This window comes from Choloepus didactylus, chromosome 20 (genome assembly GCF_015220235.1).
Source record: "Choloepus didactylus isolate mChoDid1 chromosome 20, mChoDid1.pri, whole genome shotgun sequence".
Classification (NCBI taxonomy): Eukaryota; Metazoa; Chordata; class Mammalia; order Pilosa; family Megalonychidae; genus Choloepus; species Choloepus didactylus.
In genome coordinates, this window is record NC_051326.1 from 14,478,141 (window position 1) to 14,504,434 (window position 26,294).

A 26,294-nucleotide genomic window follows, 5' to 3' on the forward strand; every position below is an offset into this window, starting at 1 on the left:
GAACAAGCAGCTGTGGATATTTTTAGACCTGGGTAAAGGGTCACCTGTTAGCCTAGAGATATTGAATTGAAGCTCTCTTTCCCAGGTTTGAAATAAATTGTTGCCTTAACTGGCAAGGGCTGGTTAAAATGAGGGCCTAGATGGTAAGACCCAGGAAAAGGATAATTTGAGATCAGCATGTTAGGACACAGGTCATTTTGTGGGTCAGATATAATCATGTTGAAAAGCTAAATATCTAAGTGTATGAAAAGTATAAAAGACAATGGACTATAGAAAGCTTTAAAAAAAACTAGAGGGGGGCTCATATAAAAAGGGAGGATCATTGGGTAAGAGAGTCTGGAATATGGAAGAGACAAAAATCAAAGAACAGAGGAAGTCATATGCCATGAATCAAAATCAGAAACATACTTTGAATGAAAATAGTGATTTTTTTTTTTTGGAGGGGCCATTAATATTTCAAAATCTTCTATTTTGGTATTTCATAACTAACCTGTGTTATAAGATAAAGTTCCCTCTCTTGTTCTGTTGATTCAGGTTTAGGTAAGTAGAGTAGACTCTTTTGCAGTATATTCGTTCTTGGTGGAGAATTTAGTCTAGATTTGACTACGAAGTGTGTATGTAATTGACTAATTGTACAAAGCGACTGAGTGGAGAATGAGTGTAGGAGGAGGAGGCATATAACTGCTAGAAGTGCTGGGCATCCATTCATAGTGGAGTACTGAGTCTTGCCTCCAAGCAGTTAATACTTAGGACAGAAGCTGAAAGGACAGGTTGGTATCTGTCCTACCCTCTGACTTTTGGGCACTACTGTTAGCCCCTGTGCTGCCCACTCTTTGTTTTGGATAAGTACGTTTCTGGTCTGGATTTTAAGTGGGAGATTTTAACCCATCTATAAGGAAATGGAATCATTAATTTATACTTTTTCCTTTGTTACAAAAAAGAACTAAGCTACTGTGATGAGACAAATCTTTGTTTTTCCATGAAATAATTTATTATTATACTTTATTTAAGGCATCTTGTAACTAAATACATGATAAGATTTAATGAAAGATAAAACAGGAAATTGGAAATGAGAAAAACGGAAGATACAAATATATTATTTCTAAAGGACAACTCAGTGGCTATGATTAATTGTAAAATTTACCTTTAAATTTCTTAGAACCAAAGACCAAAAAAGGGGGGGAGAATAGAGGATTTCCCAATAAATTACATTGTTCTTTTCAAAAATTAAGGATGAAAAACAGATTATAGCAAATACAGAAAAAAATTTCACAAAGTTCTTTCTTGTAATGATTCTTAGTAACCCAGGTTGTCATTTCTTTGTACAAAACCCTCAAATAGACTTCTCATCTCCCTCAGGAAAATCTAAAGTTCCTGTAGAGGTTTACAAGGTCCTACACTGTCGGCATTCCCCGCCCCCACCCCCACCCCCACCTCTCTGATCTCATCTAGTCTCCCCTCACTCACTTTGTTCCCAGCCACACCGGCCTCTTTGATATTCCTTTACTATGCCTGGTACTCTCTCCTCAGGACCTTTACTCTTATTCTTCCTTTGTGGAACACTGTTCCCCCAGATATCTGTAGGGCTCATTTCCCCAATTCCTTTTACCTTCTCAGGCCTTTCCTCACCGCTCTGTTCACAATTGCATGCCATGCCCCCACATCACCCCAGTCTCTTTTCTTGCTTTTATTTTGGCGTCTTTGGCACTTACAATCCCTGGCGGTCAGGGTTTATTGTCTACCTCCACTGGAATATAAACTCCATTAAAGCAGACATTTTTGTTCTGTTTGTTGCTGTACCTCTGATGCCTAGAATAGTGTCTGAATAAATATTTGCTCAATACATACTTGTTGAATCAATGAATGGGGTTTTGAGTTGTTTTAAAGGGCAGATCCATCTTCTTTGAAGATGAGATGAGCAAGTGAGAGGGCTGAGATAATAAGAAAATTGAAAAGTCTAACTAGGTCTTTTATCTGGCTAAATGATAAACTATTTTATTATACCTTTATACAGAAGTGGACTGCAGGCAAAGCTGGGAGTTTCCTTGTGAAGCAGCTTTGAACACAGTCAAGTATTCAGATGAGAGAGATGGTTTTGACCTGGAGCATTGTTCGGATCTCTTGAATTAAATTTTGGGTCACCTGTAGTAACATTGCATCTTCGCATATTTCATCATAGAGATTGCTTTGGGGTTATCTGTAACAAAGATAAATAAGTTATAGAATTTTACCTTTACTATCCTTCCGAATTTTATAAATGAAAAAAATGAATAAGTGGAATGAAAAGTTTATAAATGAAAAAACTAAGGTCCAGGGAGATTAAGTAGCTTTAAAGTTACCTAGCAGGAACAAGCGGAGCCTGAGGGTGAACTTGGATCTGACTCAACCCGTGTGATGGGTGTGTTCTTGCATAGTGCCTGGCACTTAGTAGATACTCAGTAAATATTTGAATTGATGGTAATAATGTTGCTGTAAATGTCCATATATAAGACTTTTTGTGAATAAGTGCTTCATTTCCCTTGGATATAAACCTAGGCAGGAAATAGCAGGATCGAATGGTTACTCTATGTTTAACCTTTTCAAGAACTGCTTGAATGTTTCCTAAAGTAGCTACTTAATTTTACATTACCACCATCAGTGTATGAGGGTGTATTTTCTCCACATATTTGTCAACACTTGTTACCATCTGTCTTTGCGCTATAGCCATCCTAGTGGCTGTGAAGTGGTATCTCATTGTGGTTTTGATTTGTGTTTCCCTAATGGCTGATGATGTTGAGCATCTTTTCATGTACTTATTGGCCATTTGTATATCTTTGGAGAAAAGTCAATGCAGGAACTTTGCCCGTTTTTTAAATTGGGGTTTTTGTGGTTTTTTTGTTATTGAATGTAGGAGTTTTTATATATTTTGGATGTTAAACCTTTGTCATATATGATTTCCAAATATTTTCTCCCATTCTGTAGGTTATCTTTTCACTTTCTTAATAATGTCCTTTGGTGCACAAAAGCTTTTAATTTTGATGAAGTCAGTTAATCTGCTTTTTTTCTTCTGTTGCTTGTGCTTTTGGTGTAACATCTAAGGACTCACTGCCTCATACAAGGTCCTGAAGATTTTCCTCTAAGTTTTCTTCTAAGAGTTTAATGGTTTTAGCTTTTATATTTAGGTCATTATCCATTTTGAGTTAACTTTTGTATATGGTGTGAGGTAGGAGTCAAGTTTTGTTCCTTTTCATGTGGATATTCAGTTTTCCCAGCACCATTTGTTAATGAGACTTTTCTTTCTAGTATTGAATGGACTTACCCTTCTCAAAAATCAATTGGCCATAGATGTGTGGGTTTATTTCTGAATTCTCAGTACTATTCTGTTGTTCTATTTGTTTATCTTGATACCACTACCACACTACTTTACTGTAGCTTCGTAGTAAGTTTTCAAATTGGGAAGTGTGAGTCTTCCAACTGTGTTCTTTTTAAAGATGATTTTAGCTATTTGGAGCTCCTTGCCATTCCATATGCATTTAATGGTTGGGTTTTCCATTTCTGCAAAAAGGCTGTTGGAATTTTGATCAGGATTGTGTTGAATCTGTAAATTGCTTTGGATAGTACTGCCATCTTAACAATATTTAGTCTTTCAATCCATGTACGCAGGATGACTTTCCATCTAATTTCTGTTCAGCAATGTTTTGTAGTTTTCACTGTACAGGTCTTTATATCCTTGGTTAAATTTATTCCTACATATTTTATTCTTTTAGATGCTATTATAAATGGAATTATTTTCTTGATTTCCTTTTCAGAGTGTTCATTTCTGATGTACAGAAACACCCATGATTTTTGCGTGTTTATTTTGTACCCCACAACTCTGCTGAATTCATTTATTAGTTCTAGTCGCTTTCTTCTTTATTCTTAGAATAGTAATGGTAATAGAAGTACGGTTGGATTTGGTTGAGAAATAGGTGTGGGAGATAGCAACTAGAGCTATAACTCTTTAAGGAAGTTTGCTGGGAAGATTTTTTTTGGTAGATGTATGCAAGTTAATCCCAAAATTTATATAGAAAGGCTAGAATAGCTAAGACAGTTTTGAAAAAGAAATTGAAGTGGGAGGAATCACTACTACTAAAAGTTATAACACTTTTATTTAGCTACAGTAATTAAGACAGTATGGTATTGGTGGAAACATAGATACATAGGTCAGTGGAATAGAATCAAGAACTAGTAATAGATCCATACAAGTATAGCCAACTGATTTTTTTTACAAAGATTCAAAAGTAATTTAGTGGAGGGAGAATAGTCTTTTCAATAAATGATGCTGGAGCAATTAGACATTTATAAGGAAAAAACAAGCTTTATTTAAATTCACATCTTATACCCAGATGAACTCAAAATGCATCATCAATTTAATAAAATGAAAAACCATAAAACTTTTGGAAGAAAACATAGGAGAAAATCTTCAGGACCTAGGACTAGGTGAAGAGTTCTGAGACAAAACACCAAAAGCACAATCCATAGAAGGAAAAAGTCTATAAATTGGACTTCAATAGAATTAAGATCTTGTGCTCTGCAAAAGATTCTGTCAAGAGAATGAAGAGATAAGCTACAGACTGGGAAAAAAATATTTGCAAACCACATTTGTGACAAAGGACTTATGTGGAGAACTCTCAGAGCTCAGTGCTAAAAAAATAAAAAAGGCAAACAATCCAATTAGAAAATAGGCAAAAGACATGAACAGACATTTCACCAAAGAGGATATGCTAATGGAAAATAAGCACACGAAAAGATATTGAACATTGTATTAGGGACATACAAATTAAAACAAAGATGAGATATCACATGACTAAAAAATAGTGGTAACTCCAGATGCTGGTGAGGATGCAGAGAAACTGGATCTCTCGTACATTACAGGTGGGAATGTAAAGTGGTACAGCCACTTGCGGAAAGTTTGGCAGTTTCTTATAAGTTAAATATATATTAACCGTACGACCTAGTATTAACATTTCTGGGCATTTATTCCAGAGAAATGAAAACATTAATCCACCAAAAAACTTGTACCTGAATGTTTATAGTAGTAGTATTTGTAAAGGTCATAAATTGGAAACAATCCAAATGTCCTTCAGCAGGTGAATGGTTAAGACTGTGGTGTGATCTCCATATTCCAAAATGCTGATCCTTTTGTGTATAACCTGATTGATCCCTGGAACTTGGGGTATCTGTGTGACACCTGAAACTCAGAGCTAGAACTCGGCAGATATGAATGTCAGTATTAGCACAAATAGCAACTGTTAAAAAGGCTGAAAAAGAGTCCAGACTTCAACTAGAGACATGAATGAAACAGATGTGGTTAGGACTAGGGCAAATCAGGCCAAAGGGTAAAGGACAATACCAATTGTGTTTTAAAACTTCAAATTCCATGTGAGACCAAGGAAAGAGATGTTTAGTTGGTGCAAGATCTATTTTTCCTAAACAGTTTAACTTGTACAGTTCATTCAAATACCATAATTACATGGAACTTTTAATAGGAAGTGAGACCTGGTAGGTTTGCATAGGTTAGTGTGAAATAGTGACACATCCCAAAGTAATTTGGACAGAGAATAAAATTATACATGCAGGGCCCCCCTGGGAGCTGGGGGAAAATGCAGAGGTGTTGGACTTCCTCACCTGGATTTTGCTGATGTTCTCAGAAATTGAGGACTGGTGGTTCGATGTGCTGAGCCCTCTATCACAGGACTTGCCCTTATAAAGGTTGTCACTCCTAAGAAGAGGCTAAACATGCTTATAATTGTGCCTAAGAGTCTCCCCCCTGAGTACCTGTTTGTTGCTCAGATGTAGCGCTCTCTCTCTAGCTAATCTACCTCGGCAGGTGAACTCACTGCCCTCCCTCCTACATGGGACCTGACTCCCAGGGATGTAAATCTCCCTGGCAACATGGGATATGACTCCCGAGGATGAATCTGGACCCAGTATCGTGGGATTGAGGAAATCTTCTTGACCAAAAGGGGAATGCCAAATGAAACGAAGTAAAGTTTTAGTGGCTCAGAGATTCCAAATGGAGTTGAGAGGTCACTCTGGTGGGCATTCTTCTGTACTATATAGATAACCCTTTTTAGGGTTTTAATGAATTGGAATAGCTAGAATTAAATACTTGAGGCTGTCAAACTGCAGCCCAGTAGCCTTGACTCTTGAAGACAATTGTATAGCCATGTAGCTTACAGGGGGTGACAGTGTGATTGTGAAAGCCTTGTGGATCATACTCCCTTTGTCCAGTGTATGAATGGATGAGTAGAAAATGGGGACAGAAAACTAAGTGAAGAATGGGGTGGAGGAAGTGATTTGGGTGTTCTTTTTTACTTTTATTTTTTATTCTTATTTTCACTTTCTCTAGTACAAGGAAAATGTTCAAAGCATAGATTGGGGTGATGAATGTGCAACTGTATGATGGTATTGTGAACAATTGATTGTACACTGTTCTAGTTTGCTAATGCTGCCTTTTCGTAAAACACCGGAAATGGGTCGGCTTTTATAAAGGGGATTTATTTGTTTACAAAATTACAGTCTTAAGGCCATAAAGTGTCCAAGGTAAGTCATCAACAAGGGTACCTTCACTGGATGGAGGATGGCCAGTCGTGTCCGGAAAACCTTTGTTATCTGGGAAGTCACGTGGCTGGCGACTGCTCCAGAGTTCTGGTTTCATAATGGCTTTCTCCCAGGACGTTCCTCTCTAGGCTGCAGTTCCTCAAAAATGCCACTCTTAGTTGCTCTCGGGGCGTTTTTCCTCTCTTAGCTTCTCCAGAGCAAAAGTCTGCTTTCAATGGCTGTCTTCAAACTGTCTCTCATCTGCAGCCTCTCTCTCAGCTCCTGTGTGTTCTTCAAAGTGTCCCTCTTGGCTGTAGCAAGCTTGCTCCTTCTGTCTGAGCTTATATTGTGCCCCAGTAAACTAATCAAGGCCCGTGCTGAATGGGCGGGGCCACACCTCCATGGAAATTATCCTATGAAAGATCTCACCTACAGTTGAGTGAACAGATCTCCATGGAAGCATTCAATCCAAAGTCTCCAACCCAATCAACACCAATATGTTTCCTGCCCACACAAGACTGCATCAAAGATAATGGCATTTTGGGGGACATAATATGTTCAAACCAGCATGTGCACTTTGGATGATTGTATGGTATGTGAATATATCTCAATAAAATTTAATTAAAAAAAAGAACTGGTGAGGTGCATCCATATTGTAGAATACTAACTACTCAGCAATAAAACGGAGTGGACTAGGGATGCATGCAACATCTTGGATTGCTCTCAAGGGCATTGTTCTGTAAAAAGAGAAAAAGTTTCTAGAGGTCATATACTGCATAATACCATTTATATAAAATTATGGATATGACAAAATTATAGAAATGAAAAACAAACTAGGTGCCAAGGGTTTAGGGTTGAGAGATCTGAGGGTGTGCATCTATAAAAGAGTAGCATGAGGAAGTTCCTTTGTGATGGCAACAGTTATCTCTCTTGTTTGGTGGTGGTTACACAAATCTGTACATGTGATAAAATTGCAGAGAATAATAGCTCAACACGCTCGAATGCATGTAAAAATTATTGAAATCTGAATAAGGTCTGTAGGTTGTACAAATGTTAATATGCTGGTTTTGCTGTTATACTGTAGTTATATAAGAAGTTAACATTGGGAAAGCTGGGTGAAGGGTACACAAGATCTCTACTGTTTTTGCTACTTCCTATGAATCTATAAATATTTCAAAATAAAAAGTTTAAAATTAAAAGTTTGTTGGGAAGGGAAACAGAAATGAAGTTTAGCTGAAGGGGACGTGGGGCTGAGAGGAATTTTGTTTGTTTATTTTTGCTTTTTTTTTTTCAATATATACAAAATAATAAGACATGTTTGTATGTTGATGAGAATGAGCCATAAAAGAGGATTAGTGATAAAAAGAAGAGAGGATAATTATAGAAGCAAACTGTATCTTCAATGTTTGATTTGAAGGGATTAAAGAATAATGAAAAATATTCCTATTTATATAGTTGTCTTGTTATTTATAAATGAGGTTATCTTGATGATTTTTATAAAAGATTCTAAAGGTAAATATGTCTGTACTACAGTTGTTAATGTTTGAAAAACCCCACATGCTTTTTTTATTACATTATGGAGCTAAGTCACTAAATAAAATTAAATTCCAGGAGTTTTTAAGGTGTTTACTAGCACTTATTAAATAACCTCAGGAGTTTTGGTTATCACTTTCTCCTGTTTTCCCTTCCAGATTTCCATTTTAGTATGGATGGGTCACTGATTTCCTTTGACTAAAAGTTTTTTCTCCCCCATATTTATAAAGAATAATTATTGAACATTATTCTGTTTTGCTTTGTGGTATCCAGTGGGTTTTAATCTCTGTTTACGTTACTAAACTGTTACTGTTTTTCTCCTTTATGTGGAATGTAGCAATATCAGAATGCTTAATACAAATTATTGACTGTTTGTTTCAGGGATACAGCAGGCCAGGAGCGATTTCACACCATCACAACCTCCTACTACCGAGGAGCTATGGGTATCATGCTAGTATATGACATCACGAATGGTAAAAGTTTTGAAAACATCAGCAAATGGCTTAGAAACATAGATGAGGTAAGACCTAGTAATTTTATAAACCCTTCATGAACCCACATAGTGTGTTTGGTTGGGAAGAATAAGTATTCCAATTGATTTTTAAGATATAATGTACTATTTTTCCAAAGAAAATATACAAATGGGCAAAAAGCATGTGTCTGTTTTTTAAAGCTTAATGCTATTCTTTGCTTACTTTTTTCTTAAACATTTGGACAGGTCTATCTTGAACCTCATCTAAGTGAATGACCAAATAACGTAAAACCTCTGTACATCCATCTATAAAATGGCCCCAAATAGAAGCTCCCAGTAGTTTTACAGTGCCTTTCTCTAATTTCTAAATGGATTGTTTCTCAGTGCATTTTTGTTGAATGAATGGATTGGGTTTTCAACAATAATTTTAAAATTTATTTTTAAGTTACAGAAATGTCATATTCTCGACATTTTGAATGAGTGTTCTAATAAGTAAAAGCTTAACCAAGAAAATAGTGCCAAATTATTGTACTGAACATGTCAGTTTTTGTAAGGCAGAGTTGTGTATCAGAGCATGTCTGTTTCTGTGCTGCAGCATAGGTGGCTTCTTGTTGGAACTATTTTTCATGCCTTATTTCTGCCTAGTCTTTGAGTGAAATTAAGACCAACTCTCTTTAAACCAAGTTTTGGCTGGCTGCATGAAGATTATGTCTTAAAGCAATATTAGACCCAAGGATAATATTTTCAATGGAAGCTGTCCTAGGGGCTCATTGCTATTTTTCCATTGCTATAGTAAATCTTAAGGTAGGAACCTATATTTATTATTTAATGAGCAAAGATACAGAGATCTTATAAAAGCAGAGTGTGGGGGGAGCTCCAGTTTGGATTTTCTTAGCCTTTATTTTATAGTTCAGCCAAATAGTGTGTGTAATTAGAACAGTTTATTTAGAGCCTTACGTACTTGATTTCGTAGACTGGTTGGCTTGGGTTTCCAGCAGTAACTGACATACCTAAAACCTGGCCATTAAAAATACAAATCCTGTTTTTCTGAAATATAAGAGGTAGGCTTTACTTCATTTTCACCTGTTGTAGAAATTAAAGCATTGAATAAAAAACTTAATTGATCCAAGCAACATTTTAAAAAAATGAATTATATACCATAACTCAGTGTGATTGTACCAGAAATGCAATGGTGGTTCAACATAACGATATCAACCAATATAATATACCATATTAATAGACTAAAAGACAAAAACTACATGATCATCTTGATAGACATAGAAAAAACATTTGACAAAACCCAACATCCTTTTATGATAAAAACACAAACTAGAACTAGGAGGGAAATTCCTCAACCTGATAAAAGATATCTACAAAACCCCACAGCTGACATCATACTTAATGGTAAAAGACTTAAAATTTGTCCAGCAAGATGAGGGACATGACAGTGATATCTGCTTTGGCCACTTCTAATTGCCTGGAGGTTCTAGCCAGGGCAGTTAAGGCAAGGCAACAAATAAGGCATCCAGTTTGGAAAGTAAAATTCTCTCTTTGGAGATGACATGATCTTGTATATAGAAAATCCTAGGGAATCTACATACATACACAAACAATCCTATTAGGGCTAATAAACAAGTTCAGCAAGTTTTCAGGAAACAAGGTCACTGTATAAAAATCAGTTGTATTTCTATACACTAGCAGTGAACAATCTGAAAATGTAATTAAAACAATTCAACTTACAGTGGCATCAAAAAGAATAAAATACTTGGGAATAAATGTAACAAAAGTGCAAGACTGAAAACGATAAAGCATTGTTGAAAATGGAAAGATATCATATGTTTGTGAATTGGAAGATGATATTGTGAAGATGGCAATACTGCTGAACATAATCTACAGATTCAGTGCACTCTCTATCAACTCCTCACTTTCCTTTTTTCTTTTTTCTTTTTTTGTAAAAATTGACAAGCTGATTGTAAATTGCTTCCAGGGATACCATCATATATGTGATAAGGGATTTGTGAATACAGAATATGTAAAGAACTCCCACAGCTCAACAATAAAAAGACAAATAACCCAATTAAAAAGTTGGCAAAGAATCTGAATAGACGTTTCTCCAAAGAGGATATACAAATAGCCAATAAGCACATGAAAAGATGCTCAGTTTTATTAGTCATTAGGGAAATGCAAATCAAAATTACAATTGAGATACCACTTCATACCCAGTAGAGTGTTATAATAAAAAAGACAGACAATAATAAGTGTTGCTAAGGATGTGGAGAAATTGGAACCTTTATATTGCTCTTAGAATTGTAAAGTGATGTAGCTGCTTTAGAAAACAGTTTGGCAGTTCCTGAAAATGTGAAACACAGATGGGTAACCATTTGACCAAGCATTTCCATTCCTAAGTATATACCCATGAGAATTAAAAATATATGTCCACATAAGAACTTGTACATGGTTGTTCATAGCATTATTTATAATAACCCAAAAGTGGAAACAACTCAGATATCCATCAACTGGTGAACTGGATAAGTAAAATGTGGTATGGCCATACAATGGAATATTATTCAGCCATAAGAGGATTGAAGTCCTGAACTTGCTACAACATGAACAAACCTTAAAAACATGAAATGTCCAGAATAGGGAAATCCCTAGAGACAGAAAATAAATTTGTGGCTGTCTAGGGCTGGGATTGGGGAGGAGGGGAGTGACTGCTTAATGGGTACTGTTTTGTTTTTTTGGGGGGAGGTGATGAAAATATTCTGAAATTAGATTATGGTGAGTTGCACAGACTTGTGAATATACTAAAAATCACTGATTTGTTTATTTTTAAAGGGTGAATTTTTAAGGTGTATGAATTATACCTCAATATTTTTAGAAACTGAATTGAGCATTAATGCCTTGTTTTACAATTATTTCTTTAGCAAAAGGAGACAAGTACAAGTTTTCTGTGCTTTGGAATAATGGAAAGAGGTGAGAAGTGATGATAGCTAAGTTAGAATCTTAGTCCTGCTGCTTTTTAGTATCATGACCTTGCTTTATGCACTCTTTTTTTAATGTGAAAAAATGAATGCATTTATGTAAACGACAAATTTCCTGCTAGATAATGGTCTATAAAATACTCTAGTGGAATGAATACAATGACTTTGGAACTTTAGTATGTCTTGAGAGTTTCACATATACACATAAATGTATCACTACTCGTCTGTTCTTAGGAGCCTGAAGACACAGCGGGGAGGCCCCGTGTAAAGCGTTGGTAGAGAAGGATGGGCCACCTCTTTGTGGTATTTTGGCACCATCTGCTCACTAGAATTTGTTGATACTTAAAATATCCTTATTTTAGGCAGCCCCTCAAAATCTCTACTAATCTTCAGAACACCTCATCTTGAAAAAAAAAAAAAGAGGGCAACCATGCACTATTGACAGCTTTAGTTTTAGGCCTGTTTGAGACTGGTCTTCAATGCCTTTATAAATTAAATGTAAGCCTCCTGATTATGTTGCCCTCTTGCACATGACTTTCAGGAGACCTTAGTGGTGAGTGTCTTACATTAAATACATTTTTAATCTCTTTAATTCTGTGTTTTCTAAAGTGTGTTCTACTTTCTCGTGGGTATTATTTGGCATAAAGTGTTTTGTGAACAAATAAGTTAAGCAGGTCTTTATTGTGGGTCCTGTGAGCTTTTTGCATGCTCTTATATACAAGAGGAGAGTCAGATTGTGTAGCTTTTGCCAAACTTGTTGACATGTGTCAGTGTGAAACAACTCTTAGGATCAGTGTTGTGCACATTATGCTTCTTGAAATAATTGTTTTAAACCAGCATGTCTCAGAGTCTTCAGCAGTAGCATCACCTGGGAATTTAAGAGAAATGCAAATTATCAGGCCCTGCCCCAGATCTGAATTAGGTGGGGCCCAGTGATCTGTATTTAAAGAACTATCCTGGTGGCTCTCATACATACTAAAGTTTGAGAAAACTTTAAAGCAATGGCTTTAAACCTTAATTTCCTCATCTTTTATGAAGGAATGATGTCTTCCATCCTTACAGGTCAGTAATAAATATAATTTGCATAAGACACCCACAGTGTTTAGTGCTCATAGGATTGAAGTAATTTTGTTTTTTAAATCATGTCAGAAGATGTTGATTCACCTGTGATGGTGTCATTATGGATGAAGTTGGATTTCCAAGCCAAAAGCTTAAGATGTTTTCACATCTTATTTGTTAAGATTTCATGAGATAAGCCTTGTCAAATTACTGTTTTATACTTGACAGTTTTATTTCCTTCGGATAAAAGTGCAATAAAATGCCCAAAGAATAATAGGAGTGGCATGTGCTGCCATCCCTGATCAACATAAAATTAATTTGTGGTGGAGTGGGGGGGGTCGTTTGTGGATATATAATAAATTGTGATACTTGAATGATCAAATGGGAAAAATTTTAACATTTAAAAGCATGCTAGTGATGTATGTCATCATATCACCTAACTTTAGGATGTTTCAAATATATGTGTGTGTGTGATGAAACAAAGGACCAAGTGTAAATAAAGGTGCTCTTTGAGTGAAGTGCAGAGCTCTAGATCCTTGCTTCCCAAGGAAAGATTGGTGGACCAACAACATCAGCATCTTTTGGGAGTTTGTTAGAACTAATAATTTGTGACCCCACCCCACACTTACTGAATATGAATATGCATTTTGACAAGATCTCCAGGTGATTTGTATGTACAGTACATTTTGAGAAGCAATGCCCTAGATGAAAGACATTCTCCAAGATCAGCAGCAGAGTTATTAGGGTTCCTTAAAGGTACTACAAAGGTCTCCTTGGTGATGTGGGGTGAGACCGAGCAGAGAAGGCAATACTTTGGCTTCTCCCACCTCCTCTTTAATCAGCTACCTCCTTTTGTTTCTTTTACATATTAGTGTTCCAAGTATGATTTTGTTGGGGAAAAGAAACAAGTCTGTGCCTTACAAATATTAAAGATTAACTTAAAGAAGCTAGTGCTGCTAAAAATTGATCTGATTGTGCTGTTAACAGATGGGAAAATATTTTGAGAGCCTTAGAGCTCAGTAATAATAATTCACTAGTAGTTACTTCACTAAGTGATAGTTAAGAGAACTTAGTTTTATTAAAAACTCTGAAAATTCGTAGTATTTTTATAGCCTACGTGTGTGTGTGTGTGTGTGCGTGTGTGCGTGTGTGTACCTGCGCGTTTGTGGCATGGGGAGAGCAGCCACCCCCAGGCAGTACTATGCTACTCAGATTATGTGAATTGTAAAATGATACAGAAAAACACTTGAGAACATACAACTAAAGAATCTTTTTGTACTTCTGTGTAAAACTATGGTTTCTATAAGGCTTGAATTGTGGAGGCAATTTTAAAAAACAACCAGTCAACCAACTCTGTGGGCACATTCATAGAGGCTGGGGATGCAGCATGAACAAGATAATGGTCCTCTACCAAGTGTTAAGGGTCAGGAAATGAAAAACACTTCATTAGTGTGTAAAAATAAAAAGTACTTACATAGTTTGGAAGGCGAGAGGAGTGACATTTAAGTTGAGACTTGAAGGGATGAGTAGGAGTTAACAACTTTGAGGCTCATGTACCTTGGCTTCTGAGTTGTTTCATGGTTAATTGTTGAGACTGAAACATTCTTTTGAGTTACTTGGGAGGCTCTAATTTGACTTAATGTTGGGCACTGGTCTTTGTCTAAACCAATGGTTCACAGTTGGGGTTGATTTTACTCCTCAGGATACATTTGGCAATGTCTGAGTACATTTTTGGTTGTTACAACTGGCTTGGGGATGGGGGGTGCTACTGGCATCTAGTGGCCTGAAGCCAGGGATACATCCTACAGTGTACAGGACAACAGTCTCCCCTACTCCTGACCCCTACATACACAGAATTATCTGGCCCCAAAGTTGAGAAACCCTGATGTAAACTCATCTCTCTATTAGTACCTTGGGATATTAGCCAGTTTTTAAGCTTGTTACACTCTGGATATGTAGTTTTGTCTGGATAGAGATGGATGTGTTCCTGAGTAAACATAACATCTCTTTATGGCATGTCTGTATGATGTGTCTACCTGTTCTTTCTTTGTGTTTTTGCACCATGTTGTTGTAAATACAAGTTCTGTGTATCTGAATGAAAAAGAAGAATATGCATATTGGCATAAGAAAATGTGTGAGAAGTTTTGTGCATTTTGAAGACTGTTTTAATGAGCCCCTAGTCCAGCAGTGAAGCCTGCTTTAACCTTATCTTGCTTGATTTTTATTGTCAATATTGCCATTTAAGGATGATCTTAGCTGTAGAGATTTGTTTAATACTGTTGGGACTTTTTTTTTAGTTTTTGTGTTCGTTATTCAGAGAAATATATCCCAGCTGTATTTAGGGCCCTGCTTTTCTTAGCCTTGGTAGTATTTCTTTAACACTATGTAAAAGGAACAATAATCAGAAAAAGAAAAAAAAAAAAATCTGAGCCAAGAAAATACTAACTCAGAAAGTTCCCTAGATTGATAGGAATATGTTACTACTCCATGAACACAGAAATAAGTCATTTGCTCGATATATATTTAGTCTTTCATTTCTGTATCTGAGACCTAGCCTGATAAGAACTGATGGGGCATGCATAATTAAGATACCAAGTTTAGGTATAAAGACCCTATGTTACTATCAGACTATGTCTAATAGTCATGACATATAGCCAAGAATTGTAATAAGACCTCACAACATCATAGCACATTTTATGAAGCTGGATACCTTGTTTCTGGTTTTTAGTATACTAAGAGGTATTTTCTTCTGTATCATTAATGCGGTAGACTTGAGCTTCCCAATGAACATTAACAGTGAATAGATATGTGATATTCTGCCTTGGGTCAATCCAAATGCAGTTCCAAATTTTCCTTCAAAGGAAAAAGATACATACCAATTCTAAAGAGAAAGGAACATTCAAAATGGAAAAACACCTTCCTGATCAATACTAAAACTTTTAATGACAATGGAACCTGCTGTCATCAAGGCTCTACTGTCTGCTTTTGTTAAGAGGCTCCTAAACCCAGCAGGAAGCCAAGGCTTAGTATGGGGAAGAGCTGGTCCAGGGAGACTGAGGCAATCTAGTAAATTTCATTTGTGCCTGGGCCTGAAGGAAACTCACACTAATACTAGGATATGTGATGCTGCTCTTGGATGACAGTTAAGCAAGATTTCAGGAAGGCAGGGCTCTATGGCCTTATTTCCTCAGGCTTACTTTGAAATCTATATTTGAGCTAGAGTCTACTCCCTCACTAGCTCCAGAATAATAATTTGTGAGTATGGGGGTGGGGAAGTTGTAAATTGGTAGTTAAATTGCTAAAAATTTTTTGAATTGTTTTTCACTGGGCTGAGAATGCATTGCCACTTAGAAATTTGCATCTAAGGTAATTGACCCTGTTTTGACCTTTATTGATCATTTATTTGTTGGTCTCCTTCCACTGGCCTGCTTACCCCGTAATTTATAAGTAATCCTGAGGTAGGGGAATATTAGCCCAAAGCTAAGTAAGGACTTACATAAATTGTCCTCTGGAGGAGGCTCGTGTTAATGTCTTCAGCAGCTTGCCATGTCTGATAATGATCAGGGTATTGGCAGATTATTTCAGATGACTGATAATTTGTCCAATTAGTAGCTGGGAATCTCTCTAGACAATGATTTCTGTACCTTTTTTGGGTCATGAACTCCTTTGAGAATTTAGACGCTTACCAGAAAAATGTACGTACTCACATAAGCCATGAAGTTGTGTGCCTCGTTGCTGGGAATCCTCAAGGCCCTTGTGAAGTGTTAGGAGCACCTAGTGGACTGCTGATTTGTATCGGATATTTGCCAAGTTCCCTTTGCGTCTGCAGTAACATAGATTAGGAGTCAGTAAGTTCAGATGAGAACATTGAACCCCCAGATACATGAAGAGGAGTACAATTTTTTTTTCTTTTTTAAGCTTGTGATTCTAAGAGTATCTCCTACACAAAGAGGTATTCTCCCTACCCCCACCTTTTTTGTCCCCTCTCAAACTTTATTTTTTAGGTCAAGAATACATTTTATGACTTAACTGCAAACATCTGTGTTTTTTTTACTGATTTTTCTGTGTGTGATCTTCACCTTGTACCCAAGCAGTGTAGGTATTTGAGACTTTAAGGGCTCTATGAGATTTTTTACTAAGGCTTTTCTGGGGTAATATGCATGATCTAAAATCATGATCCCACTTGGGTTTAGATTATGCGTATGAGAGTCCAGTGTCTTATCTTTTGTCTAATGCTCTCTTTTGGTGAGAAAATATTTGAAAACTAGACAGCTTCCTATAGGAGGAAGATAGTATTTGACAGGAATACACCTTAGAAATTGTGTTTCTTTTTCTAGACAATTTAATAATTTGTGTATACTTGTAGCATGGAGTGGTTTCAGGGTGGGCTGCTTTAAAATTTCCAAACTATAGAAATTGAGAAAAATTCTAAAGTTACTTTTTAGAGACTTTTTTTTTTTTTTTTTTCAAACTTTTAATTGTGCAATATAGAAAACTGAATAGCACAAGAAGCGAACACAAAAGTCATCCAGAATCACAAGCAGTTTATAGGTTGACATATCCTAGGTGCTTTATGTGTATACATACAACTGAGCATACATTTTTATGTGTATCATGCTTTTTCATGAATATTTACCAATTCAGAATCCCCAGGCTATGCATATTGGGATAACCAAGAATACATGACACCAACTCAGTCAGGGGGGCAAAATGTATTTCTGCCTTTCCTGGGGACAAAAATTTCATAAAAGACAAAAATGCAACAGGCCTCTATAGATATTGGCAGAGTTACAAATCCTTCATTCCCTTAATAGACATAAAGCAAGAATACAATAAGTATAATTCATGAAAGAGAATTCATTGTCAGATCTATATTGAAATAGCAAGGTTATGTTTCCACTGAATTATTTTAGCAGTGTTTTCCTGTGGCACAGCCAAGAGATGCCCAAGTACAATGGTTACATCAAAATGGAAATATGAACACAGTTGCATACATCCCTCCCCCGCACCTTCTTCCACCCCTCTGCAGCCAACCGAATGAACAAGTTCTGATGCCAACTGCTCAGAGGTCGTTTAACAATTCCATGTCCAAGATGCTTCTTTTCTATCAACAAAAAGATATTTATAAATTCGTTAATTCACTACTCTACTTTTTATCATACATTGTCACCTCAAGAAATCTAAAAAGCTTAGATAATGTGAAATAATGAATCTTATCTGCAATAAACACAGGTATTTTACAAAAAAATGCACATAGAACTATAGTTATAATCTAAAACTATCTTCTAGATATAGAGATACTAGCTAAGAGCCCTTCCTCTTCTTCCTCTTCCACTATTTCAATGACTAAGTACAGAAATGCATCTGGCTCCAACAGGTGGATTAGCAAAGTTGCTCCCAGAAGACAGGCCTTCCTTTAAACTAACACAAGGACATTTTATAGGGATTATCTTTCTACTTCTATTTTTAGTATACTTTGGACATTAGGACTTGTCCTTTAATACACAGCAATAACTAAAATGCCTATACAGAACAATGGTCAAACAATCTGAACTTGTCTAACAACTCGCAGGCAAAGAACCCTTCCCTTTGCTGTTCCTTCCCTACTCCCCTCGCCCCCTCAGCACACCGCTCCAAGACATCTAGTTCAACAGTGCCATTCCCCAAATGCAGCCATTCCTCTGTATTAACAGAAAAAATATTTAGTATTATTTTACACTCTGTACTTTAACATATGTTGTATATCTCTAAGCATCTAGAAAAACTAGATGTTTCAAATAAGGAGTTAAATTTGTCCACGATATACATAGTAGCTTTGAATAAACCATACATATGTAACAAAGGATATAATCTGAAAATGTCTTCTAAATAGGAACATTCTGGCCTAGAACCCTTCCCCTTCTCACCTCTATTAACCCAGTGGTTGCATCTGCAGTGCTTAGAAGGTTTGTTTTGTTTTGTTTTGTTTTTTAAACGATTTTGCTTCCACAAGTAAAATTCTGTCGTTTTCAAAACAGAGTCTTCCCTATAAATTTTAACACACAATGTACAAAATGTATTAGTTTACTAACTCAACTTCTGTCATACACTGGTCTAGAAAGACTAGATGATAAAAAATTAGGACTCGTTTGTCCACTATATACACTGTATACACAGTGAAGTAAAACAAAATGCACAGACATATAGGATAATGGTTTATCTTGCCCAACTACAGACTTACTGGCATAGGGCCCTTGGCACGTCCTTCTCCCTCCTCCCTGAAACAGCACAAACAGCATGTGTACTGCTCTGAAGGTGGTTTGACCATTCCGTCTCCAAAAAATATTTCATATGACTTTTAACAAAACAATATCGACAAAATGTGTTATTTTACTACCTCTACTTTTAACATACTTTGTGCACTTCTAAACATCTAGAAAGACTAGATGTTTCAAATAAGGACTTAAATTTGTCCACTATATACCCAGTAGTGTTCAATAAATTACACACACATGTAACAATTGTTAAATCTGAAAGTGTCTTCTAAATAGAAACACTCTGGTCTACAGCCCTTCATTTCTCCTGATTCCTTTTCCACCACAAACCCAGTGGATGAGTTACAGGCACATGTGTCACTTAGATGGAATTTTATAATTTCATTTCCAAAAGTCATTTTCAGAAGACAACCTTTCTAGGAATTTTAACACAAAGTGTACAAAATGTGTTAGTTTACTAACTCTACTTTTGTCATACACTGGCAACCTCTTTAATATCTAGAGACTAGATATTATAAAATTAGGACTCATTTGTCCAGTATATACACAATATATACAACACAGCAAAGTTAAATGAATGCACATAACATACAGGGCAATGGATGATCAGAAATGTTCTTGTACACACTAGCAAAACACTGTTTTCAATTTCTTCCCTCCCACCTCCCTCAAACCAAGGAACAAGTACAATGTTCAGAGGTGGTTTTACAATTCCATTCCCAAAGACAATATTTCTCATCAATTTTTAAGAGCTATTTACAGTGTTACCCTACTACCTCTATTTTTAAACACATCAGGTACTTCTAAACATTTAAAAAGACTAGCTATTTCAAATAAAAATTTACTTGTTCACTGCATATATAGTATTGTTAAATAAAACCATACACATATAACAATGGTTATAATCTGAGGTATCGCCTAAACATGACCATCTTGGTCTCCAACCATAGCCTCCTGACTTCCTTTTCTCCACCACCAGTTCAGCAGACAAGTACAGGCAAGTGTAATGCTTTGAGGCAGTTGAACAAATTCATACCCAAAAGTCATTTACAGAAGACAAGCTTTCCAATAAATTTCAACACAAGAGTATAGAAAACATGCTAATATTAATGACTCTACTTTGTCATACACTGACAACCTCTTTTAACATCTACAGACTAGATGCTGCAAAATTAGGACTCATATGTCCATTATATAACAGCCAAATAAACTACACAGGACATACAGAAAAAGTTTTGTCTGAACACACTAGCATATTACCTTTTGCTATTGCTTCCCTCCCACCTCCTCCAAACCACTAAATGAGCATACAGACAGTTGTATGCTGTTCACAGAGATAGTTTTAACATTCTCATTTCCAAAAGATATTATTTCCTATGAATGTGAGCAAAACAGTATTTACAAAGTAATATTTTACTACTTCTACTTTTAGCATACGTTGGGCACTTCTAAACATCTAGACAGACTAGATGTTTCAAATAATGACTTAATTTGTCCACTATATACAGAACAGTCTTGAATAAACTGCACACATACAACAACAGTTAATCAGAAAGTGTCTTCTAAATATGCACATTCTACTCTAGAACCCTTCCCTTTTATACTTCCTCCACCAACCCTGGGGGCTATACTGCTCAAAATTTCAGAAGATAATCTTTCTTAGGAATTTTAACACAAGATGTACAAGATGTACTAGTTTACTAACTCTATTTTTGTCATACACTGGCAACCTCTTAACATCTAGAAGACTAGATGCAAATTAGGACATGTGCATCCATTATATATCTATATACATAGCAAAGTAAAACCAAATGCACAAATATAGGGACAGTGGTTAATCTTGTCTCATTGTAAACACACTGGCATAGAACCCTTTGCACTTCCTTCTCCCTCCTCCCCCAAACCAGTGTACAAAATGTGAACTTACAGAGGTGGTTTGGCCATTCCAAAAAACCCCACAATATTTCATATGAATTTTAACAAAAAGATACTTACAAAACGTGTTATTCTGCTACCTCTACTTTTAACATATGTCAGGCACTTCAGAACATTTAGGAAGAGGAGATATTTCAAAACGTACTTAGCATTGTCAATTATATATACAGTAGTGAAGAATAAATTGCACACACAAAGTAATAGTTATAATATGAAAATATCTTCTAAATATGACCAGTCTGGCATAGAACCTCTTCCTCCTCTTAGCCTTCTGCTTCTCGGCCTCCAACCTACAGAACAAGCGTGGATGTGTGTCTCTCCTGATGTTGCTTCCAGAGGCAGTCTAAATTCCATTTCAAAGTCATTTCCAGAAGACATTTTCTAAGATTTTTTTTTTCCCCCTAACAAATCGGCATTAGAAGACACGTGATTTTCTAATTCTTATCATAAGTCGGCAACCTCTTGACATCTAGAAAGCCTAGATGTGGCGAAAGTTTTCTTTAAAAAGGTTGGGGGGCAATTTGAGAGCAGCTTTTTCATATTATATACACAGGCCTTCTTCCATAAATGGCCAGTAATCTTCCCAAAAGGTGGTGGGCACTTCTTATTGGACAGATGTCGCAGGTTAGTCTACCATTTCTTTCAATGTCAAGCAAGGTCTGGTAGAACAAAGACTAACCGCCCTACGGCCGCTAACCGTTCCACCCGTGGCCGTCCAGGGCTCGGCTCACCTTCCAGGCCCCTTAAGGCCTTTGTCCGTCGTTGTTGGGAGGAGGTGGCATCTCGTCCAGTTGGAATGGGGCGGTCACCCCAGGTCCCGGATCCATGGCCCGAGCTGGAGAGAGGACCGAGCTCGAGTCTACACGACCCGCCTTCTGGGCGCTCGAGTCCCGGATCGGCCCTCCGCGGCATTCGGGAGGCCGCCATTTTCCCCTCCCGCCACGCCCGCCGCCGGGCAGGTCTGGGCAGGGAAACCCGGCGGCGCCGCCATCAGGCCGTGATGGGGGAAGGGAGCACAGGGTCCTGCCGCTGCCCCAGGGCCTGGACCAGGACGGTGGGCAGTCCCGGTGAGGACTCGGGGTCTCCGCAGGGCAGGGACACAGGGCGCCCCGGGCCCCCAGCTCACCCGCCGGCCCGGGGGCGGACGGGTCCGAGGGCCCGGAGGTCTGGAGAACAGCGGCCGCGCTCCGCCTCCCGACGCGCTCCTCCCTCCAGCCACTTTTTAGAGACTTTTAAGTCTTTTCCATAATTCTTGGTAGCATATACAAATAAAATTTTATTCCTTTGTAGCATGCCAATGAAGATGTGGAAAGAATGTTACTAGGAAACAAGTGTGATATGGACGATAAAAGAGTTGTACCTAAAGGAAAAGGAGAACAGGTAAAAAGTTCTATATGAAACTGATTTGCTCCCTTTTGTTTGTGAAGATGGTATTACTTTTGATTGTTTTTACAATAATGGGGACAGAGTGCACTGCACTACTCGCATCGTTTTTTTAGTGCTGTTGGAACCAACAGTTTATCATTTGAGTGAATTTTTTCAGTGCCTATCCAACAGGTGTGGGAGAATCAAATCTGTGGCAGTAGTGTTTTTAGCCTTATTTAAACCTCAAAGAGGGAAAATATGTAATCAATGATTCTCTCTCTCTCTTTTTCTTTTTAATAAACTTAAAACTTGAAAAAATTGTTTGTTAGTATGTTTCCAAAGCTTGACAGTCAGGAGCATGTGACAGGCAGCAAATAGTGCTTAAGTCATTTTGAGCTTCTTTTAAATTTGCTTTTAGAGTAAAATATCTGAGTTAGAAAATCTGAAATAAACTCTTGAGGTGGGAAGAAGATTGTTTTATTTTGATTATTTTTTTTTTGATAGAACCCTGTTCTTGTGACCCATTGACATAATGTTTGTTTTATGTAGTCAAGACTGCTGCCTTTAGAAGAATAATTATATTTTCTCTCAGATGCTAAAATCATCAGTTGACAACCCATACCTGATGATTTTTGATGGTATTTTGCTTCCATTTTAGATTGCAAAGGAGCATGGTATTAGATTTTTTGAGACTAGTGCAAAAGCAAATATAAACATCGAGAAGGCGTTCCTCACATTAGCTGAAGATATCCTTCGAAAGGTAAGTTCCTATACTTAATTACTGGCAACGTGCTCAGGCACAGTTGAGCAGTCAACCATTTCTGAAGTACTGAATTTACATCTAAAAGTTGGGATTGGGTGGTATTTTCCTAAAGGTTTATTAGCTGTTGACCAATATCTAGTCCCCCAAAGTGAAGTAAGAAACTGGAAGGAGCAAACAACCATCCAAACTCCTGAAAGTTCTAGTCAGTGGTAATAATAAATCTGTGCTCTCACACTCATTCTGGTCCTCCATTTCATATTCCTTTTCCAAGTTTTTAATCTTGTATGTGGGGTGGCTCTCCTGTTGACTTTCCCACTCATTTCTCACTTAAGGTGATTACAGGTCTTTTGCATTCTCATAGATGATTTAAGAAGGTAAATTTAAGATAAGTGAATCTATTGTGTATTTTTCTGTATAGTCAGTTCTCAGCCATGCCAGTAAATGGGACAGCTATATAGTATTTACTAAGTAAATGGAAAAAACACTATTCCATAATTTCATTTTTAGTCATCATTTCAACCTGTGATGTAAAAAAACAAATAAAACATTTGAAAATTGGATCTTGGGACTTCGTTTTACCTCAGGTTTGTTTCTGGATTTAAGATGTGTGAATCCCCAAACTTGCCATTGCAGATAACATGTTACAAAATTGGGAAGTCTGATTTTCATATTTTCTCTCAAGTGGCTAGATAAAATACATAGATTTGGGAATGCATCCTGAGTTCTTTATTCAATCTGTTGTAAATATTAAATGCAAATAAATACAGAGAAAACCTGACAAATCCCAAAGAAAGTGACCATCCTGTAGGAGAAAATGTAATTGCTGCTGGTAAGATAATCTTTCTTTATATCTGAAATGTAAGTATTTTAAAAAAATCAACCCATATATCAAAGAAGGTATGTATCTATTGAACATAAGCTGTGATGGAGGTGGTATATTAAATATAAATCCAGTAAAATTTCTGAACAGTTACAAGAAGTTGACTTAGATATTTACATTGAAGTAAATAAAATTCTCTGAATGGACTAACTAAAGTTGAAACCAAGCAACTTAGGTTTTTAGAGAGAAATGTTGATATCTGTTAACTGCAATTGAGTGTTCAAACTGGAAAAATAACCATCAGTTATTGCTATTCAAAGTGACTGAAACAAAAGTTGTGCCCCCAACAATCATGTTTTGGGAGTTGTGCTTTAGGAGGTAAAGTTTTCCATGAGAATTCAATGAGATCAAAAATTGAATTTAATTTCGGAGAATGAGAGAGGCTTAGATAATTAAATAAATATAAAGGATATCTATAATACACTGAGTAAAGAAAAGCAAGTTACAATGTATACTATCTCATTTTTAAAAATTATATATGACGCTAAGATACATGCATACACATACACATCCTTAGTTGTGCTTAGCAAATAAAGGTCTGGAGGAATACCAAACTCTAAATAGTGGGTACTTCAAGGGAGTGACTAGTGGTAAGGTGAGGGGGGACACAGGATAGAATCACTCACTGACTCTTTTTTGTTTGTTTTTTAATTCAAGATTGAGATATATTCACATACCATACAGTCATCCACAGTGTACAATCAGTTGTTCACAGTTACCATTATATAATTGTGCATTCATCATCACAATCAATTTTAAAAAAGAACACCCAAAACATCCCATACTACCCATCCCTCCCTATGATTCATTTATTTTTTGTCCTCATTTTTCTTTTCATCTGTCCATATACTGTATAAAGGGAGTGGGAGCCACAAAGTTTTCACAGTCACTTGGTTACACTGTGTAAGCTATGTAGTTATATAATTGTCTTCAAGAATAAAGGATAAAGGATAAAGTTCCCGTTATTTCCTTCTAGCTATTCCAATACACTAAAAACTAAAAAGGGATATCTATGTAATGCATAAGAATAACCTCCAGAATGACCTCTCGACTCTATTTGAGATCTCTCAGCCACTGAAACTTTTTTTTGTTTCATTTCTCTTCCCCCTTTTGTTTCAAGAAGGCTCTCTCAATCCCACGATGCCAGGGCCAAGCTCATCCACTCACTGCCTCTTCTTGTATTTCACAGTTTTATTTTGAAATTTTAACATGTTACTTTTTTATATTATAAATTTTTAAATAGTAATTCTTTCACAAGTGGACAAACCCCATCAGAATTCCTTAAGAAAATAAATTTTTATTTTACAATATTCCTTTGAAAAACAGAAGAATAGAAAAATACTTGGTGGCCTAAGAAAAAAATGATTTGCTTTTTTGAAATACTTTTTATTGGTAGAAGGTGCTTGTTTTTTTTTTTTTTTTTTTTACAGAGGTTGTGGGCCAGAGTGAAAAATTATTCCAGTACACACAGTCCAGGTGAAAACCCTCAGAAAGCTTACTGAAACACCCTTTCTCTGTATATCTTTCTGTGTTTGTTTTCTTTCTAGCCTTTTAAAAAGTCTTCTCTATGGTTCTAATTTCTTTCTGTTTATACTTTGTCCCTCAATCCTATTACCAGCCTTGGCATATTTTTTTTTTTTTTTTTTTTTTTGAATGGCTCTAAATCATCAGCATATAATATGTGTTACGGCGAGGTAGATCTTCCTTATTTTATATTAAAGATTACAGTGTGGATGCACAAATTTAAATGAAGATTTCAGTCTAGAGCCTTCCCCATGTACAGTTTTTTATTCATATACATGCGCACGCGCGCACACACACTCTGCGATGTGATAAAGTTATGAGTTAAAACATTAAACAAAAATGCTTTATATTAGAAGAAATAGAGGTAATGATTTCCTAACTAGCAACCTCTTATACAATACTTTTTCACCTGAGTTTATACAAGAAAATTTAACTTTAGAATGACCACAGTTTAAAATATTTCTTAACTTAAATGATTTGAATAGATAATTCATCCTATTCAAACATTTAAAATAGAGAGTGAAAGTACAGAAGAGTCTCCCACCTCTTTCCCCCAGTGTCCTCAGTTGCCGTCTCCTTTTTCCTTCACCACAAATAACCAGTTATTATTTCTTATTCATATATGAATAAATATGAATATCCTCCTCTCCCCACCTCCCCACCCGTTTTACGGATGAAGTAACAAAAAACAAATATACTGTACATTGGCACCGTGCCTTTTTCACTTAATATAATTAATTTCACTTTTTAAATAACTGCATGCTCTTCCTTTGAATAAATGAATCAAAATGAGCAAGTCTCCCAGTGAGGGATATTTAGGTGATTTTCTACCTCATGATCTTATAAACTGTGATGTGGTGAATACTGTCATATTTAAGTAATTTTGCACATGTGCAAGTATATTTGAGGGATGCATTCCCAGAAATGGCCAAAAAGCATTTATATATATTTGGAATTTTGATAGATG

General features: G+C 36.4%; 1 protein-coding gene and 1 long non-coding RNA gene across 2 annotated transcripts in view; one reads left to right on the forward strand and one right to left on the reverse strand.

Moving 5' to 3' along the window:
• Positions 1–26,294, forward strand: part of RAB10 (RAB10, member RAS oncogene family) — a 111,802-nt gene that overhangs the window by 80,999 nt on the left and 4,509 nt on the right. Inside the window, exons 3-5 of the mRNA XM_037812634.1 lie at positions 8,476–8,614; positions 22,086–22,175; positions 22,819–22,920. Coding sequence (XP_037668562.1) covers positions 8,476–8,614; positions 22,086–22,175; positions 22,819–22,920 — 331 coding nt within the window. The remainder of the gene's footprint in view (positions 1–8,475; positions 8,615–22,085; positions 22,176–22,818; positions 22,921–26,294) is intronic.
• On the reverse strand, positions 17,134–19,455 carry LOC119516331. The gene is made up of 2 exons (XR_005213276.1): positions 18,827–19,455; positions 17,134–17,710 (listed from the first exon to the last, which is right to left on the reverse strand). It is a non-coding gene; the product is annotated as an uncharacterized LOC119516331 (long non-coding RNA).